General features: G+C 42.1%; 1 protein-coding gene across 2 annotated transcripts in view; it reads left to right on the top strand.

The window, feature by feature from the left end:
• The first annotated feature begins 839 nt into the window (after window positions 1–839).
• LOC128686968 (hemocyte protein-glutamine gamma-glutamyltransferase) overlaps window positions 840–18,404 on the top strand; it is a 28,974-nt gene continuing 11,409 nt past the window's right edge. The window contains exons 1-13 of one of the 2 annotated variants that reach the window (XM_053774285.2): window positions 840–920; window positions 3,150–3,290; window positions 8,113–8,319; window positions 9,203–9,333; window positions 9,925–10,066; window positions 10,744–10,808; window positions 13,387–13,548; window positions 13,911–14,085; window positions 14,919–15,033; window positions 15,926–16,080; window positions 16,435–16,603; window positions 17,004–17,150; window positions 17,551–17,674. In XM_053774285.2, coding sequence (XP_053630260.2) covers window positions 3,152–3,290; window positions 8,113–8,319; window positions 9,203–9,333; window positions 9,925–10,066; window positions 10,744–10,808; window positions 13,387–13,548; window positions 13,911–14,085; window positions 14,919–15,033; window positions 15,926–16,080; window positions 16,435–16,603; window positions 17,004–17,150; window positions 17,551–17,674 — 1,731 coding nt within the window. In that variant the 5' untranslated portion in view covers window positions 840–920; window positions 3,150–3,151. Of the gene's footprint in view, window positions 921–3,141; window positions 3,291–8,112; window positions 8,320–9,202; window positions 9,334–9,924; window positions 10,067–10,743; window positions 10,809–13,386; window positions 13,549–13,910; window positions 14,086–14,918; window positions 15,034–15,925; window positions 16,081–16,434; window positions 16,604–17,003; window positions 17,151–17,550; window positions 17,675–18,404 lie in introns of both variants that reach the window. The other variant, XM_053774286.2, reaches the window with a different exon arrangement.

The raw sequence follows: 18,404 nt of genomic DNA, 5'->3' as shown, positions 1-18,404 counted from the left end.
AGTCTCAGAGAAATCTTATTCGAGCAAAACAAAAATTACAAATAGCCAATTAAGATTAAATCTGATCATAATAATTTAAGTGTTATCAGAAAGTCAAATAATAGCGCAATTGTTTTTTTTAATGTGACAATGAATGAAGGGTAACTCTCATATATGAATAAAAATATAGAAAGATGAAGGGTAACTTTTGTATATTAATAAAAAATATAGAAAGATGAGGGGTAACTTTTGTATATCAATAAAAAATATAGAAAGATGAGGGGTAACTTTTGTATATCAATAAAAATATAGAAAGATGAGGGGTAACTTTTGTATATCAATAAAAAATATAGAAAGATGAGGGGTAACTTTTGTATATCAATAAAAATATAGAAAGATGAGGGGTAACTTTTGTATATTAATAAAAATATAGAAAGATGAGGGGTAACTTTTGTATATCAATAAAAAATATAGAAAGATGAGGGGTAACTTTTGTATATCAATAAAAAATATAGAAAGATGAGGGGTAACTTTTGTATATCAATAAAAAATATAGAAAGATGAGGGGTAACTTTTGTATATCAATAAAAATATAGAAAGATGAGGGGTAACTTTTGTATATCAATAAAAAATATAGAAAATTAATGAAGGATAACATTTGTATGCAGATATATATTATTATTGATTCAGTATACGTGTTTAATGTCTGATGATAAGTGTATTATAGTCACTTGTAAGCTCTTCAATACGTGGTAAATAAAACGAGTTTTCTTTAAGTAATATGGAAATTTTTAGTTTATTTTAAGATGCCATGATTGGTAAAATTGCCATAAAAGGAGCTGTTGCCAGTGTGCACCTGGGGAGGTATATATGAGCATCCGTCAGCAGGTATAACACAGTTTGTGTTGCAGCATCACATTGACTGTGTTACCCACACACTAGTAAGTATTAACATTTAATATGTATATAAGAAAAAAAATTGGAATTTAGCAAATTGGCCCTTTAAATTATATCAGAGTTTGACTGGTTTAAAGACCATCGATTACATACATACAGGATATATACATTGTGTGATATCTTATGTTTAGTATGTATTTACAGAATTTATTGTGAAAATTCATCGACACCATGCCTAACCCTTCTAGGGTAGGGTAGGTGCCTGAGCCCGAGCCTTTAGCTCATAAGACTGTCATTCCCATTAGCCCCCTTGGGGCGGGGATGGCAGACCAGAGAGGCCTAGCTTGTGGCTAGGCCTGGGGACAGTTGGTCCCAAAGATGAGGAGGTATTTGTGCCTCCTCCCATGGGAGACTTAGGTCTCAGACACTCCCTAAAGAGGGAGCCAAGGCCGGGCCACCACTTGGAAAAGGCCCGGGCCGGGAGAATACCGGCTAATCTTTAATAATAATAATAATTGTGAAAATCTCATCGATACCATGCCTAACCCTTCTAGGGTAGGGTAGGTGCCTGAGCCAGAGCTTACAGCTCAAAACACTGTCATTCCCGTTAGCTCCTCTGGGGCGGGGATGGCAGACCAGAGGGGACAGTTGGTCCCAAAGATGAGGAGGTACTTTTACCTCCTCCCATGGGAGACCTAGGTCTCAGACACTTCCTAAAGAGGGAGCCAAGGCCGGGCCACCACTTGGAAAAGGTCCGGGCCGGGAGAATACCGGCGAATCTTTAATAATAATAATAAATCTCTGGGGAGGAGATTAAAGGATTTTTGACTGATAGCGAAGAATTTATATGCGGTCTTAATAGCCCCTCGTGTAGTTTATAAGCGATAAGTTCCATTAATCATCCAACAAAGAGAGGAGGTTTTAAGATTGTATATCACCTATTCTGCCTGAAGTTAAACATAAAATTAGATGCGTATTAATATACATAGATATAAACATTTCAGTGTAATTACCTTATCGTTAACATATCTTATTTCTAGAAAGATTAAAGCTAGTTTTTTGCACATGTTCATTAAAAACAGTGTTTGATGTATATCCCAGGTATATACATCCTCAGATGTATGCCTTTGTGTATATACAAGTGTGTATGTCTCTGGTCTTGTACTTTCAGATGTGTATGTCCCCTTGTACATACATTCGCATGAATGTATCCCTGGATTTATATACACCCAGAGATGTGTATATGCTCATATATACACACACCCAGAGATGTGTATGAATCTAGTTTAGGCTTTGGTTAAGACTTCTGTAACTCTGGTTTAAATATGCATTGTGGAAAATTACATTTATCTGAATGTATCATTATGTACATAACAGTAAATGAACAAAGATAATTATTATTTATGAGTTAGACAAGTAGGAATTTGGGACACCTAGGTCGCAAAAAATGTCCCCCTTCGATACCTACCACTGTCATATCCACAAGTTGCTCTGGATCTATTAATTATAAATGAAAGATACATCACCAGGAATTCTGGTAAATATATAAATTTGTGGACTGTATATTAAAACTAAAAAAGGATTATATATACACACATATACATAACAGAAGGAAAATATCTTAATATCACTCACCAGTTTGACTGGAGATTAATGTGTCATGTACAGGACCCCCCCCCCCTTTTTTTTTTGCCTACATTTATGAAAAATTTACTGGCCAGAATTTAAACATAAATTAGACAGCTTATCTGAGGTTCCTGGAGTTGTCCTGTCCTGTCGACTGATACTCAAGTTATGCAGGAATGCACATCCAACAATTTCGTCTCCTATTTGAGAGGTGTCAGCCCAATTTTAACCTCTAGAGCACGAAAAATTCTTCCCAATATTCACTAACAGTTGACAAGTTCAAACAGCAATGGCGAGTCTCCCCTGCCCAGCCGCAGGCTTCCCATTTTCGATAACATGCTTCTTTTAAAAATACAATATAGGGCATCTATTTACCTATAAATTACCGTATTTCCGGAAAATGTACAGTATTTTCCACATGCATTGAAGTTTCACCTGTGAATATGTTGAGGTTCCACCTGTAAATATGTTGAGGTTCCACCTGTAAATATGTTGAGGTTCCACCTGTAAATATGTTGAGGTTCCACCTGTAAATATGTTGAGGTTCCACCTGTAAATATGTTGAGGTTCCACCTGTAAATATGTTGAGGCTTCAAATGTAAATGTGTACCAAGGTTTCGACTTTAAAAACCTGTTGAGGTTTCCAGACATGGCGTTCTTCGTGCGTGTTGAGAACTTCTTCGACAACCTGGCTGACAGGTTTCGCAGAGACCACGAAGAGAACCGCAGAGACGAGCGCCACCTGGAGTCAGAAATTGAGATTGCTCACGCTGTCAACCTGTCAGTAGGTAAGTGAAACCTTGTGCGTTATCTGTACGTGGTTTCGACTGTTTCTTGAATGACTGTCAGCCGACTGGTTCTTAGATGACTATCAGCTTATTGATTCTTGGATGACTGTCAGCTGACTGGTTCTTAGATGATTGTCAGCTTATTGATTCTTGGATGACTGTCAGCTGACTGGTTCTTAAATGACTGTCAGCTGACTGGTTCTTAGATGACTGTCAGCTTATTCATTCTCAGATGGCTGTCAGCTGACTGCTTCTTAGATAACCGTTTGAAAACTGTTAAATAGATGACTGGGTCGTCGAATACTTAGGAATTAGACAGTTATATCTAATGGAAGGAATCCAGGGATAACCAAGCCACTGGGGTTATCTTGGCTTAATATCTACTCCAGAAAAGATAATTCTGACAGTCACGATGACTGATAGTCACGATGACTCATAGTCACGATGACTGACAGTCACGATGACAGTCAAGAAGACAGTCATGATGACAGTCACGATGACTCACAGTCGAGATGACAGTCAGGTACCTACTTACTGCTAGATGAACAGTACCAGCAACTCTAGGAGACTTGAACCCCCCCCCTTCCAATACATCACGACCTGGATCGAACCCGGCTCCTTCAGTTGTAAGCAAGGTAGTAAACGTAACTAAGGGAATGCCGTGATTCAGATTGTGCGAGCCTAGCTGTGCATGCTAGGGGTCGATCCATAGGTCAGGGCTCGCCAGTGAAGGGAGGGAGGACCACAAAAGGCCTGGCACTCTTGCAGCATCCGGAATCTTAATCAAGACAGGAAACGCATGCCACACACCTGTGTTCTAAGGGAATTTCACTTGTGAATGTATTTTACACGTTTATGTAATGTGTGTGTGTGTGTGTGTGTACTCACCTATTTGTACTCACCTATTTGTGGTTGCAGGGGTCTAGTCTTAGCTCCTGGCCCCGCCTCTTCACCGGTTGCTACTGGGTCCTCTCTCTCCCTGTTCCATGAGCTTTATCAAACCTCGTCTTAAAACTATGTATGGTTCCTGCCTCCACTACATCACTTTCTAGGCTATTCCACTTCCTGACAACTCTATGACTGAAGAAATACTTCCTAATATCTCTCTGACTCATCTGTGTCTTCAGCTTCCAATTGTGACCTCTTGTTTCTGTGTCCCCTCCCTGGAACATCCTGTCTTTGTCCACCTTGTCTATTCCGCGCAGTATTTTATATGTCGTTATCATGTCTCCCCTGACCCTCCTGTCCTCTAGTGTCGTCAGGCCGATTTCCCTTAACCTTTCTTCATAGGACATTCCCCTTAGCTCTGGAACTAACCTTGTCGCAAACCTTTGCACTTTGTGTGTGTGTGTACTCACCTAATTGTACTCACCTAATTGTGGTTGCAGGGGTCGAGACTCAGCTCCTGGCCCCGCCTCTTCACTGATCGCTACTGGATCCTCTCTCTCTCTGCTTCCTGAGCTTTGTCATACCTCTTCTTAAAACTATGTATGGTTCCTGCCTCCACTACTTCACTTGCTAGGCTATTCCACTTGCTGACAACTCTATGACTGAAGAAATACTTCCTAACGTCCCTGTGACTCGTCTGAGTCTTCAGCTTCCAGTTGTGACCCCTTGTCCCTGTGTCCCCTCTCTGGAACATCCTATCTCTGTCCACCTTGTCTATTCCCCGCAGTATCTTGTATGTCGTTATCATGTCTCCCCTGACCCTTCTGTCCTCCAGTGTCGTCAGTCCGATTTCCCTTAACCTTTCCTCGTACGACATTCCCTTGAGCTCTGGGACTAGCCTTGTTGCAAACCTTTGTACTTTCTCTAACTTCTTGACGTGCTTGACCAGGTGTGGGTTCCAGACTGGTGCTGCATACTCCAGTATGGGCCTAACATACACAGTGTACAGTGTCTTGAACGATTCCTTATTAAGGTATCGGAACGCTATTCTCAGGTTTGCCAGGCGCCCGTATGCTGCAGCGGTTATTTGGTTGATGTGTGCCTCCGGTGATGTGCTCGGTGTTATGGTCACCCCAAGGTCTTTCTCCCTGAGTGAGGTCTGTAGTCTTTGTCCACCTAGCCTATACTCTGTCTGCGGTCTTCTTTGCCCCTCCCCAATCTTCATGACTTTGCATTTGGCTGGATTGAATTCGAGAAGCCAGTTACTGGACCACATGTCCAGCCTCTCCAGGTCTCTTTGCAGTCCTGCCTCGTCCTCGTCCGATTTAATTCTTCTCATCAACTTCACGTCATCTGCGAACAGGGACACTTCAGAGTCTATTCCTTCCATCATGTCGTTCACATATATCAAAAATAGCACTGGTCCTAGAACTGACCCCTGTGGGACCCCGCTCGTAACAGGCGCCCACTGTGATACCTCTTCACGTACCATGAATCGTTGCTGCCTCCCTGTCAGCTATTCCCTTATCCATTGCAGTGCTCTTCCTTTTACGTGTGCCTGATCCTCCAGCTTCTGCACTAATCTCTTGTGGGGAACTGTGTCAAAGGCCTTCCTGCAGTCTAGGAAAACGCAATCTACCCAACCCTCTCTCTCGTGTCTTACTTCTGTTACCTTGTCATAAAACTCCAGGAGGTTTGTGATACAAGATTTGCCTTCCATGAACCCATGCTGGTTTTCATTTATAATCTTGTTCCTTTCCAGGTGTTTGACCACTCTCCTCCTGATAATCTTCTCCATGACTTTGCACACAATACATGTCAGAGACACAGGTCTGTAGTTTAGTGCCTCGTTTCTGTTTCCTTTCTTAAATATGGGGACTACATTAGCTGTCTTCCATTTCTCAGGTAGTTGCCCAGTTTCAAGGGATGTGTTGAAGATTGTGGTTAGAGGCACACACAGCATCTCTGCTCCTTCTCTAAGGACCCATGGGGAGATGTTGTCCGGTCCCATCGCCTTTGAGGTGTCAAGGTCACTTAAGAGCTTCTTCACCTCCTCCTCAGTTGTTCGTATGTCATCCAACACTTGTTGGTATATTCCCTCTTGATGTTCCCTTCTGTGCTGTCTTCCCACAGCCCTTCCTGTCTCTACTGTAAAAACTTCCTTAAAACTCCTGTTCAGCTCCTCACATACCTCCTGATCATTTCTTGTGAGTTCTCCACCTTCTGTCCTTAATCTGATCACCTGGTCTTTGACTGTTGTCTTCCTCCTGATGTGGCTATACAACAGTTTCGGGTCAGTCTTGATTCTCGATGCTATGTCATTTTCATACTGTCGCTGGGCCTCCCTCCTTACCTGTGCGTACTCATTCCTGGCTCTGCGACTGATCTCCCTATTTTCGTGTGTTCTCTGCCTTCTGTACTTTTTCCATTCTCTATTGCACTTTGTTTTTGCCTCCTTACACCGTCGGGTAAACCAGGGGCTTGTTCTGGTCTTCCCGTTGTTACTGTTGCCCTTGGGAATGAACCTTTCCACTGCCTCCTTGCATTTTGTTGCTACATATTCCATCATTTCATTTACTGGCTTTCCTGCCAGTTCTCTGTCCCACTGGACCTCCCGCAGGAAGTTCTTCAACCCTATGTAGTCCCCTCTTTTATAGTCAGGCTTTTCCCATTCAACTCCTGTTATTCTCTCCACTTGCAGCTCTACTATGTATTCAAAGCACAGAACCACGTGGTCGCTAGCTCCTAGGTGACTCTCATACTTGATGTCCTCAATGTCTGAGCTGCCCAGGGTGAACACAAGGTCCAATCTTGCTGGTTCATCCTCCCCTCTCACTCTGGTAATGTCCTTAACATGTTGGTGCATGAGGTTTTCCAGCACCACGTCCAACATCCTGGCTCTCCATGTTTCGGGACCCCCATGTGGCTCCAGGTTTTCCCAGTCAATCTCCCTGTGGTTGAAATCCCCTATAACCAGCAACTTTGCTCTGCTGGAGTGAGCTCTTCTTGCCACCTCAGCAAGTGTGTCCACCATTGCTCTGTTGCTCTCTTCATATTCCTCTCTTGGCCTCCTGCAGTTCTGTGGTGGATTATACATCACTGCAATGACCACTTTGTGTTCCCCAGACTGAAGTGTACCTGCTATGTAGTCTCTTTCTCCCGTCTCATCTATTCCTTCCATTTTCTCGAATTTCCATCTGTTTTTTACGAGCAGAGCAACCCCACCTCCCCCCTTGCCCCTTCTATCTTTCCTCATGATCTGGTATCCTGGTGGGAAGATTGCATCTGTTATTGTCTCCATGAGTTTTGTTTCTGTAACTGCTATGATGCCTGGGGACTTCTCATTGATTCTTTCTTGCCATTCCTCATGTTTATTCGTTAATCCATCTGCATTTGTGTACCAAACCTTCAACTTCTGTTCTAATACTGTAACTGTGGTGCGGGGGGTGGAAACAGAGGGATCGGTGTGTGATGGTTGGTTTGGATTGTTCAGTTGCCTTGGGGGTGTCGTGGCTGGAGTCCTTCTGCAGGTGTTTCTGGGGGGTGCGCTTGTCCTTCCATTTGATCCTGGGTTATTCTGCTCTCCTTTTTCATTTCCTCCCATTTCTCCTTTCGTTTTTGAACTCTCTCTTTCATTGTCTTCCTTTCGTCCTGTGTTCTGTCTCGGTTTGTGTGTGTGTGTGTGTGTGTGTGTGTGTGTTTTAACCCTCCCCAGCATCGAATCAGGTTCCTAGGGTTATATACTAATCCCTCCTCCACTCTCGTTATTTAATCTTAATTTTTAAAAGGGGTGGACCGGTAAGCCAGCAGAAGGCCTCGGTCAGATGACCAAAATCTCCAACTGTGGATCACATTAAGACCGCGCGTCAGGAAACACTTCTCCTGTTTCCTGACAAACCTGACCTAACCTAATCCACTCTCGTTCACCCTACAGACGTGAGCACACCACTAAAGGTGGTGTCAGTGGACTTCCAACCTAAGCTCAACGCTGCCAACCACCACTGTGAAAAGTACAAGTTGGTGGACATCAGGGAAGGAACCCCCATTATCCGTAGGTCGGGAGCTTTCTCTCTCATCGTCGAGTTCACCAAAGATATCGACCTTAAGAAGCAACATCAACTTACTTTCTACTTCTCTTTTGGTAAGTCTTTAATTGCAATGAACTTTTTCCTGACGACAGTGTTCCTGACGACAGTGTTCCTGACGACAGTGTTCCTGACGACAATGTTCCTGACAGCAATATTCCTGACGGCAGTGTTCCTGACGACAGTGTTCCTGACGACAGTGTTCCTGACGACAGTGTTCCTGACGACAATGTTCCTGACAGCAATATTCCTGACGACAGTGTTCCTGACGACAGTGTTCCTAACGACATTGTTCTTGACAATAAACTTATTAAACTAACAGAAGCTGGTTAAATAACTTAATATACACAACATACCCATGGCATGGGTGGTAGTCACAACATACCCATGGCATGGGTGGTAGTCACAACATACCCATGGCATGGGTGGTAGTCACAACATACCCATGGCATGGGTGGTAGTCACAACATACCCATGGCATGGGTGGTAGTCACAACATACCCATGGCATGGGTGGTAGTCACAATATACCCATGGCATGGGTGGTAGTCACAACATACCCATGGCATGGGTGGTAGTCACAACATACCCATGGCAGGGGGGTAGTCACAACATTATCAAGATACTACATTGTGCTTTAATTGTGGTTTATTAATAACGTTGTGGAAGTATTGGTAGAACCTGATGAAGTCGTCCCTTCGTCTCCTGGTGCTAAGAGAAACATCTCTCTCATATGATCACTTCTTGGTACTGAGAGAAAGTAGTCTCTCTCGCTTCTTGGTACTGAGAGACAATCTTGCCCATTGTACCTTGTTCATCTATCAAAACTTTGGGGGTTCAGTCCCTGGACCCATTATGTACCTCTGTAATCCTTTGACTACCGCCCACAGGATGGGTATGGGGTACATAATAAACTTATCAAACTGTACCATACACACAGGTGCTTCTCCCAACATACATGCTGGCACCCAGGCAATGCTTCTCGTCTCGGGGAAAAAACTTTTTGACAAGAACCACGAACAATGGGACATCCGTCTGGAAAACCAGACGGGAAACAAGGCCACCGTAGAGGTAAGAAACCATAGTTATTATAGACATAAGGAACCATAACTACCATATTTTCCTTATTAAACGATATTACGCTTGTTCTCATTAAAGCGAATAGTATTTCTGGTTTCATATCAACCAGGAGTCCTCAGGTTATTCTTCAACTCTGTACATCTTTGGTTAGGCTTTATTTAGATTATTATGATCGACACCATGCCTAACCCTTCTAGGGTAGGGTAGGTGCCTGAGCCCGAGCCATTAGCTCATAAGACTGTCATTCCCATTTGCCCCCTTGGGGCGGGGATGGCAGACCAGAGAGGCCTAGCTTGTGGCTAGGCCTGGGGACAGTTGGTCCCAAAGATGAGGAGGTACTTGTGCCTCCTCCCATGGGAGACTTAGGTCTCAGACACTCCCTAAAGAGGGAGCCAAGGCCGGGCCACCACTTGGAAAAGGCCCGGGCCGGGAGAATACCGGCTAATATTTAACTAACTAACTAGATTATTATTATCATTATTATTATCATATTTATTAGCTTTATTGTTATTATCATTATCACTATCATTATTATTATTATTACCATTATTATTATTATCATCATCATTATTAAAATTGCAGGTTCAGGTACCATCTGACGCACCAGTGGGAGTCTGGAACACCACAGTGGAAATCAGACCTCGGGGGACTGACACAGCAAGTGGTCGCCACTTGTTACGTCTCGACACACTTCTCTATATCCTCTTCAACCCTTGGAGCAAACGTAAGTGGCAGTCACTTAGTTTAGGTTTTTAAATGGCTGGGATAAACAAAGTGGTAGTCACTTAGCTAAACTAAGTGGTAACCACTTGATTTAGCATATAAATCTGACAAAATTAGCACTTTTTGCCCAGTTATTAGAAACTTTAGCTACAAGACTGAGTGACAATCTCTATAAAGCTCAACATTATCTCTTATTACGTCGTAATAAAAACATGGGGCACCCACTTACTGTCTCATTAAGTGGTAATAAAGACGTGTGAGCCATGGTATATGTTAACAGTGTAAATCCAGCGTTATGACCACTGGTTCTAGTGGTAAAAATGATTCTGTAATACCCTTCTCGGCTTAGTGGTTGCGGTGCTGGGTCTGCTGTGTACAAGGACCACGGTTCGAGTCCTCCAAGACTTCGTTAATATTCACTGATTATTTTTTCATTAAGACTTGCTATCACAATTAAATTTCAGCATTAATAAGCTAGCTATTAATTTTTCCCATAAAGTTTCTTGTTATTTTGTTTTAATTTATTCTACATTACATATGTAATTATTATTAAATGTTTTTCAATCTTTTAACAATTATGTACTTTTTAAAAATAAATTATTATTTTTGTTATTATTGTAGTTATTATTATTATTATTATTATTATTATTATTATTATTATTATTATTATTATTACAGATGACGCCACTTTTATGGAAGAAGAAGACAAACGAGAAGAATATGTCTTGGCTGATGTGGGCAAGGTAATACTCTATTATTATTACTGACGTAAACTGTTTCGCTCAGTAGGGTTGAAAATAAGGCTCTTGTGGGCGAAATGTCTCCATGCTTATGTTAATAACTAACTTTGACCTAGTGGTGAAATGTCGGCAGTGTAATGAACATTAACCAGAGGGACTGGAGAAACCCACTTGAAGATCTGGGGAGGACTTGCATATTGCGACCTCATCTACTGAAGAGGACCTCAGTTTAGAGGTCGAAACATAGACAGTCCCTCTCCACTGCCATTATAAGTGAAAGTAGTAGTATCAGTTACGAGATTTGAGCTTCAGACATAAGCTAACAGATTATAAGTGTCTGTCTTTAGCAAGGTTAACTGCTATCATAAATGTTCATAAACTGTTAGCGACCTGTTCTGAACCCAGGGCAACATGGGTTTAGAACAGGTCGCTCCTGTCTGTCTCAACTATTGGATCACTACGACAAGGTCCTAAATGCACTAGAAGACAAAAAGAATGCAGATGTAATATATACAGACTTTGCAAAAGCCTTCGACAAGTGTGACCATGGCGTAATAGCGCACAAAATGCGTGCTAAAGGAATAACAGGAAAAGTCGGTCGATGGATCTATAATTTCCTCACTAACAGAACACAGAGAGTAGTCGTCAACAGAGTAAAGTCCGAGGCAGCCACGGTGAAAAGCTCTGTTCCACAAGGCACAGTACTCGCTCCCATCTTGTTCCTCATCCTCATATCCGACATAGACAAGGATGTCAGCCACAGCACCGTGTCTTCCTTTGCAGATGACACCCGAATCTGCATGACAGTGTCTTCCATTGCAGACACTGCAAGGCTCCAGGCGGACATCAACCAAATCTTTCAGTGGGCTGCAGAAAACAATATGAAGTTCAACGATGAGAAATTTCAATTACTCAGATATGGTAAACACGAGGAAATTAAATCTTCATTAGAGTACAAAACAAATTCTGGCCACAAAATAGAGCGTAACACCAAAGTCAAAGACCTGGGAGTGATCATGTCGGAGGATCTCACCTTCAAGGACCATAACATTGTATCAATCGCATCTGCTAGAAAAATGACAGGATGGATAATGAGAACCTTCAAAACTAGGGAAGCCAAGCCCATGATGACACTCTTCAGGTCACTTGTTCTATCTAGGCTGGAATATTGCTGCACACTAACAGCACCTTTCAAGGCAGGTGAAATTGCTGACCTAGAAAATGTACAGAGAACCTTCACGGCGCGCATAACGGAGATAAAACACCTCAATTACTGGGAGCGCTTGAGGTTCCTAAACCTGTATTCCCTGGAATGCAGGCGGGAGAGATACATGATTATATACACCTGGAAATCCTAGAGGGACTAGTACCGAACTTGCACACGAAAATCACTCACTACGAAAGCAAAAGACTTGGCAGACGATACAACATCCCCCCAATGAAAACCAGGGATGTCACTAGCATGTTAAGAGACCATACAATAAGTGTCAGGGGCCCGAGACTGTTCAACTGCCTCCCAGCATACATAAAGGGGATTACCAACAGACCCCTGGCAGTCTTCAAGCTGGCACTGGACAAGCACCTAAAGTCGGTTCCTGACCAGCCGGGCTGTGGCTCGTACGTTGATTTGCGTGCAGCCAGCAGTAACAGCCTGGTTGATCAGGCTCTGATCCACCAGGAGGCCTGGTCGCAGACCGGGCCGCGGGGGCGTTGACCCCCGGAACTCTCTCCAGGTAAACTCCAGGTTAACTGGTAGTTATTATTTATGTAAGCAAGTTAGGTTAGTGATGGTAAGTAGGGACGTTATCGGTATTATTGATAAGGGTGAGAATACCCATTACTCCCCTACTGTCATTAATAACTTATTAACAATAATAACTTGCCTGCTTGGCAAGAGTAACTTATCTGTGATAGTTGTATGGGAAACTTACTGGCAATATTGTTAAGTTATTAGTGATCGTAAGTAGGTAAGATATACATAATGTTAAATATTGCTAGTTTTATTAGATCTACCTGTGTTGTTAACACAGGTCTGTGTTGATGTTGTTAAGATAGCAAATAAACCATACCACGGGCGGGGAAGGAACCCGCGATCAGAGAGTCGCGGGTTCTATCCCACCCGTGGTATGGTTTATTTGCAATCGTGTCATTACGATTTCGCGAGTTAAGATAGCAAATCTTTTGCTGGTGTTAACACAGGTAGGCCTTTTTCTGATGTTAACACATGTTAAGTCTTTTTTTCTGGTATTGTTAACACATGTCTTTTGCTGGTGTTGTTAACACAAGTAGGTCTTTTGCTGGTGTTAACACCACAGGTCTTTTCTTTTATTTTATTGGTAAGTTAGGCTATAAGAATCGCTGGTTTCAAAGGAAACGTGAGCAGACGCCAGGATAAGAAAAAACGATTCGCTCCTGGGACCGTGATCAAGGTCCCAGGGACCATGATCAAGGTCCCAGGAGCGAAACGTTTACCTTCGTGTATTATTTTTTTTACACAGCACTTACAGGGTATTCATTACCAAGATTCATACCATAAGTATTCTTGGTCAATTGTTAATAGTGTATTTCTCGCCTTCGGCAGATCTGGCAGGGTAGCTACCCTACTGCCAGGGGCAGACACTGGGTATTCGGTCAGTTTGACGACGTGGTGCTCCCTGCTTGTATTATCATGCTGGAGAGATCAGGTCTGAGACCTGAGTCCAGGGGTGACCCCATCCGTGTCTCCAGAGCTATTACTAAGATCGTGAGTACATAGTGACCTTTGAGGGGTGTGAGTACTTATCCAGAGGTATTACTAAGATCCTGAGTACATAGAGTGATCTTGGAAGCTGTGGGTTTTTAGATAACTCTAAGGCTGGGTCTTGAAGTAGAATTTTGATAAACTTAAAAATTCCCTTCAGTACTAATGTTATTTTACCGTTTTCTTCAATATCAGCAATACATTCAAAATTGTAATAATCCTCACAGTTCAGCAATTGCTACTTAGTCCTCAATATCAACAATAAATTCTTATTAGAACCATTACATCTCAGCATTTCTAGAGGTGTAATTCTTTACGATTCAAAGGAAATGTGCAGCAGTACTACGTTTCTCCATTGTCTCCAGGTTAACAGTAATGACGACGCTGGTGTAGTAGTGGGTAGATGGGATGGAAAGTATGATGACGGAACATCACCAAGTGGATGGACTGGATCCATCAAGATCTTAGAGGAGTATGTTCGCTTCCACCGCCCCGTGAAGTACGGCCAGTGCTGGGTATTTGCTGGTGTTGTTAACACAGGTAGGTCTTAGTTGTTGTTGTTTACACATGTCTTCGTTGGTGTTGTTAACACAGGCAGGTCTTCGTTGGTGTTGTTAACACAGGTAAGCCTTCCTTGGTGTTGTTAACACAGGTAGGTCTTCCTTGGTGTTGTTAACACATGTCTTCGTTGGTGTTGTTAACACAGGTAGGTCTTCCTTGGTGTTGTTAACACAGGTATGGAGCTGCAAACTATCAAGAACAATAAGCTTATTAAACTATTTACGTACGTGGTATGAAATATGTCACAACAGTTAACGTGTTCTGTAGTTGAAGGGGCTATCCTCTGGGAAGATTATGAAGCTAGGATGACCCAATAAATCCAAGCATAGTAATACATTTACCGTGTGACACCCATTAGGCCTTACCTCCCACCAGACTGATGTCATTATGAACCCAGATTAAATAGTAATAAACGGCTGTCAGTGAATAAACAGAGATGGACGGGAGGCTTGGACAGTCACTTTCAGGACCACAGTTGGAGCCTATCGTCCATCTTTCTGTTTATTTGTAAATCATTATCTTTAGCCCCATTTTCAGTGTTTTCCACGACTTGCCGGCAAATTGGGAGACGCTTTAGTCAGTCCCAAACCATTATAGTTATCAGCAGATGATGATCCAGGGGGAACTTTAATATTATGCGGTCGTTCTGTCAGAGTTGTCAAAGTTTTAATTTTAAAGAGCTTGAACCACAGTAACGTGATTTGTATTCGTCTCTTGTATTGATAATTGAGATACGTGCAGCATTTGGATATCATTTATCTGCTTGTCGGTTTTCTAAGCCATTTATTAATTTGTCTGGCATTATTTTGCAGTGTGTCGTGCCCTGGGTCTGCCCTCACGTGTAGTGACCAACCTCAATTCAGCCCATGACACTAACGTCTCTCTCACCATCGACGAATACTTTGGCGATGATGGCAAAGAGTTAGAGTAAGTTGTACTCTATAGTAGAGTACATCCTTCCTTAATATTATGATTTAATGTTTTTATTCTTCGTAAAAAGACACTTAACTATGTGTTCTGTGGCAGTGTGCAGGAAAAAAACTGACGTATTTTTTTCTATATCTATCTATATCTATCTATCTATATATATATATATATATATATATATATATATATATATATATATATATATATATATATATATATATATATATATACATTACAAAACAACCACTGTGAAAGAATAGTGAAATAACAAGCGCTTTCGTGACTTCTCACATTATAAAGGAACTATAAAAACAATACATCAAAGGAAGGCATATAAAGGGCCAAGACTGCACCTCACCATCACATCCCACAACACAGCTACACCTCACTCACACGTGACAACACCCGGCTGTAAAACACACCTAATACTCCATCCAAGAATTAAGATTTATTACTTGTTTAATGTATCATTAAATTCTTCTCCAATTTTATTAATTATAAATGAATCCAATTTACATAAACCAAAGGAAATATTCATATTGTTTTCAAATTTTTTTCATAAAAATCAGTTTTGTAGCTTGTCTTGTATCGACGATAAACTGGCTGTTACTTGCTTTATCTAGGCTCTCGTGCATGGTGCAGTGAGTAGAACTAACTTACAAGCCTACCGAGACTATAGAATAAGCAGGCAACACAGCCGAAATTTACTGGCGATATACAGTAGTGTTGGTATTAGAAAGTCACCTAAGGTTCTGCTGGGGCAGGGAGGCAGTAACGTAGCAGTGAAGGAGAAAGGCAGACAGGTAGCAGTTAGGGGATAGGGAGGAAGGCAGACAGAAGTACTCAGTACATTCAGTGGGTGTGTCAAATTTATCTTCCCATAACCTTCCAGCAAGGACGTGGCTTATGACATCAATGCTGCTGGGGTTAATGACTCGATCTGGAACTTCCATGTGTGGAATGATGTGTGGATGACTCGACCTGACCTGCCTCCAGGCTATGGTGGATGGCAGGCTATTGATGCCACCCCGCAGGAGACCAGTGATGGTGGGTGAAAAACTATTACAACTAACTTTTAGTTAGTTAAATAGACACTTTGAACAGACTACTCTTTTAAATTTTTACAGTAGCCTCAAAAAAAAAGATTTATTTTCACTGAACTAAAAGACAATCCAGGGAAAGTAATGGATTCCAGTGGCGCGGTCGGAAAGAGCTTCTCTGTAGAGTCGGGTTGCTTGATAGTGCAGCCAAAAGCAGGTGGTAAATTCCATTTAAGGTTAAATATAACCACGAGACCGATAACGAACAAGTACCTTAAGATCATTTTTGATCAGTAGAGGTAAATTATTGCCTTAGTATAATTGAAACTGCTATTACACGACTTACATTATTTTTGGGCAGGAGTGTTCCAGTGTGGGCCTGCTTCCCTGGAAGCTGTACGCCGAGGCCAGATGGAGCTCAAGTATGATGTTCCCTTTGTCCTGGCTGAGGTGAACGCTGACGTTGTCCGCTGGAAGGTGGACAAGGAGGCTGAGGATGGATTCAAGAAACTCACCTCAGATAAATCTCAGTATGGATAACTTAACTGTAGTTACATTACAACAGTGTTAAAAGACTCACTTCAGTTTATACCAGTATGCATAACCTAACTGCAGTTATAAAAACATTACTGTTAAACTATTTCAACTTAAACTTCATGTGTATTTCCTTCATTATAGTTTTACTCTGTGTTTTTTGACAAGTCTTCCCTAGACTAGACAACTCACCCACGAGGGGATAGAACAGTGGAGGGAGAGGAAGAGCTATAGTAAATCGAAAAAATAAGATCAGGGGGTTGACCCAGTAGCAATAGTCCATATTACTTCAAGTCAGCATCCTCTTTCAATTATATTCTCTTTTAAATACTTCATATGCCTAATTTTACATTTTATAAGCGTGTGTTTACAAAAAAAGAAAATCCTTGTTTCTAGTGTGGGTCGACAAGTGCTGACCAAAAAAATTGGTCCAGTAGATGACGGTCGAATTTATGAAAAAGACAAAGAAGAATGTACTAGTGACTACAAGGCCCCTGAAGGAAGTCGCGAAGAAAGGGTGACACTCCATGCTGCTGCCAGGCGGTAAGTGGCACTTCAACCCTGACAACACTTGTTAGGTTCAGAACTGATGAATTAGACACATGTGCAACACTTGGGTACCTTTAATGAGGAAACGTTTGGCCACACAGTGGCTTCATCAGTCCATACAAATGAGAATGGTGAAGAACAGGAGGAGTTTGAGGTAATCAGTTCCTCAGCCTTGAGTCGATGTAATCAGTCCATCATTCTTGAAAAGACTGATGGACTGATTACTTCGCACCACGCCTGCTGCCTCTGCATGTGACCGAAGAGCCTACCGTGTAGACGAAACGTTTCAGTCAACAATATACTCAACTGTTACACATGTGTCTTACTATTTTCTAAAACAAATGCTAAAAATCGTATCCTGCCCAATCTTACCTAACCTAGCCATACTTCGCAGGTCCCGTGCTGCACGTCATGCGTTCCGCTTCCCTTCGGAGGCCATGGAAGACGTCGAATTCACTATCGACGATGTTGAGAGAGTCCCCATTGGCAACGACTTCTCCATCACCGTCAAGGCAGTGGTAAGGACTCGTAACATAGTGTATACACCTGAGATCTCATACACCAATATACAACACACAGTACGCAACTATACTCGTACTTTCAATATACAGTACATGGATACACCCAATGTTTCCTACAAAATACATTTCACAAACAGTAACGCAGGCCATAAGAACATAAGAATGTAGGAACACTGCAGAAGGCCTACTGGCCCATACGAGGCAGGTCCTTATCAAAACGACATCTACCCAAAGCTACTCAAGAAACAACTCCCGCACCCCTTGATACCAATCAAACCCAGCCCCTCCCACTCCACGACAATGCAGACAATGTGAAACTAACGAGGAGAATAGAATATAAACAGGTGAAGATCAGGGAAGACGACAAATGTATGTGGATAGGCTGTAATTCTGGTCTAACACTGAGCCACAGTAAATTCCAAGTTATGAAGATTGCGGGATGGGCAGAGAAGACCGCAAACGAAATACAGGCTCAGGGGACAAAGGCTACAAACCTCACCCAAAGAGAAAGATCTCGGGGTGAGAACTGTATCGAGCATGTCGCTTGAGGTGTGCATTTCAGTATATAAAAAATGGAGTATATTATATTTCACATCTAAGTTTAATTCTTGCGAAAGGGTTTCAGATTTATACCCCTCTTAATAATTGCTTCAAATTGGGTATTTTAACCTAAATTGGAAGCACTGAATTGCTTTAGAAACATGAGCGTGCTATGTCATTCCTCGTC

This window comes from Cherax quadricarinatus, chromosome 7, assembly GCF_038502225.1.
Source record: "Cherax quadricarinatus isolate ZL_2023a chromosome 7, ASM3850222v1, whole genome shotgun sequence".
Lineage (NCBI taxonomy): Eukaryota > Metazoa > Arthropoda > Malacostraca > Decapoda > Parastacidae > Cherax > Cherax quadricarinatus.
This window is presented reverse-complemented; position numbering and strand designations above follow the sequence as displayed.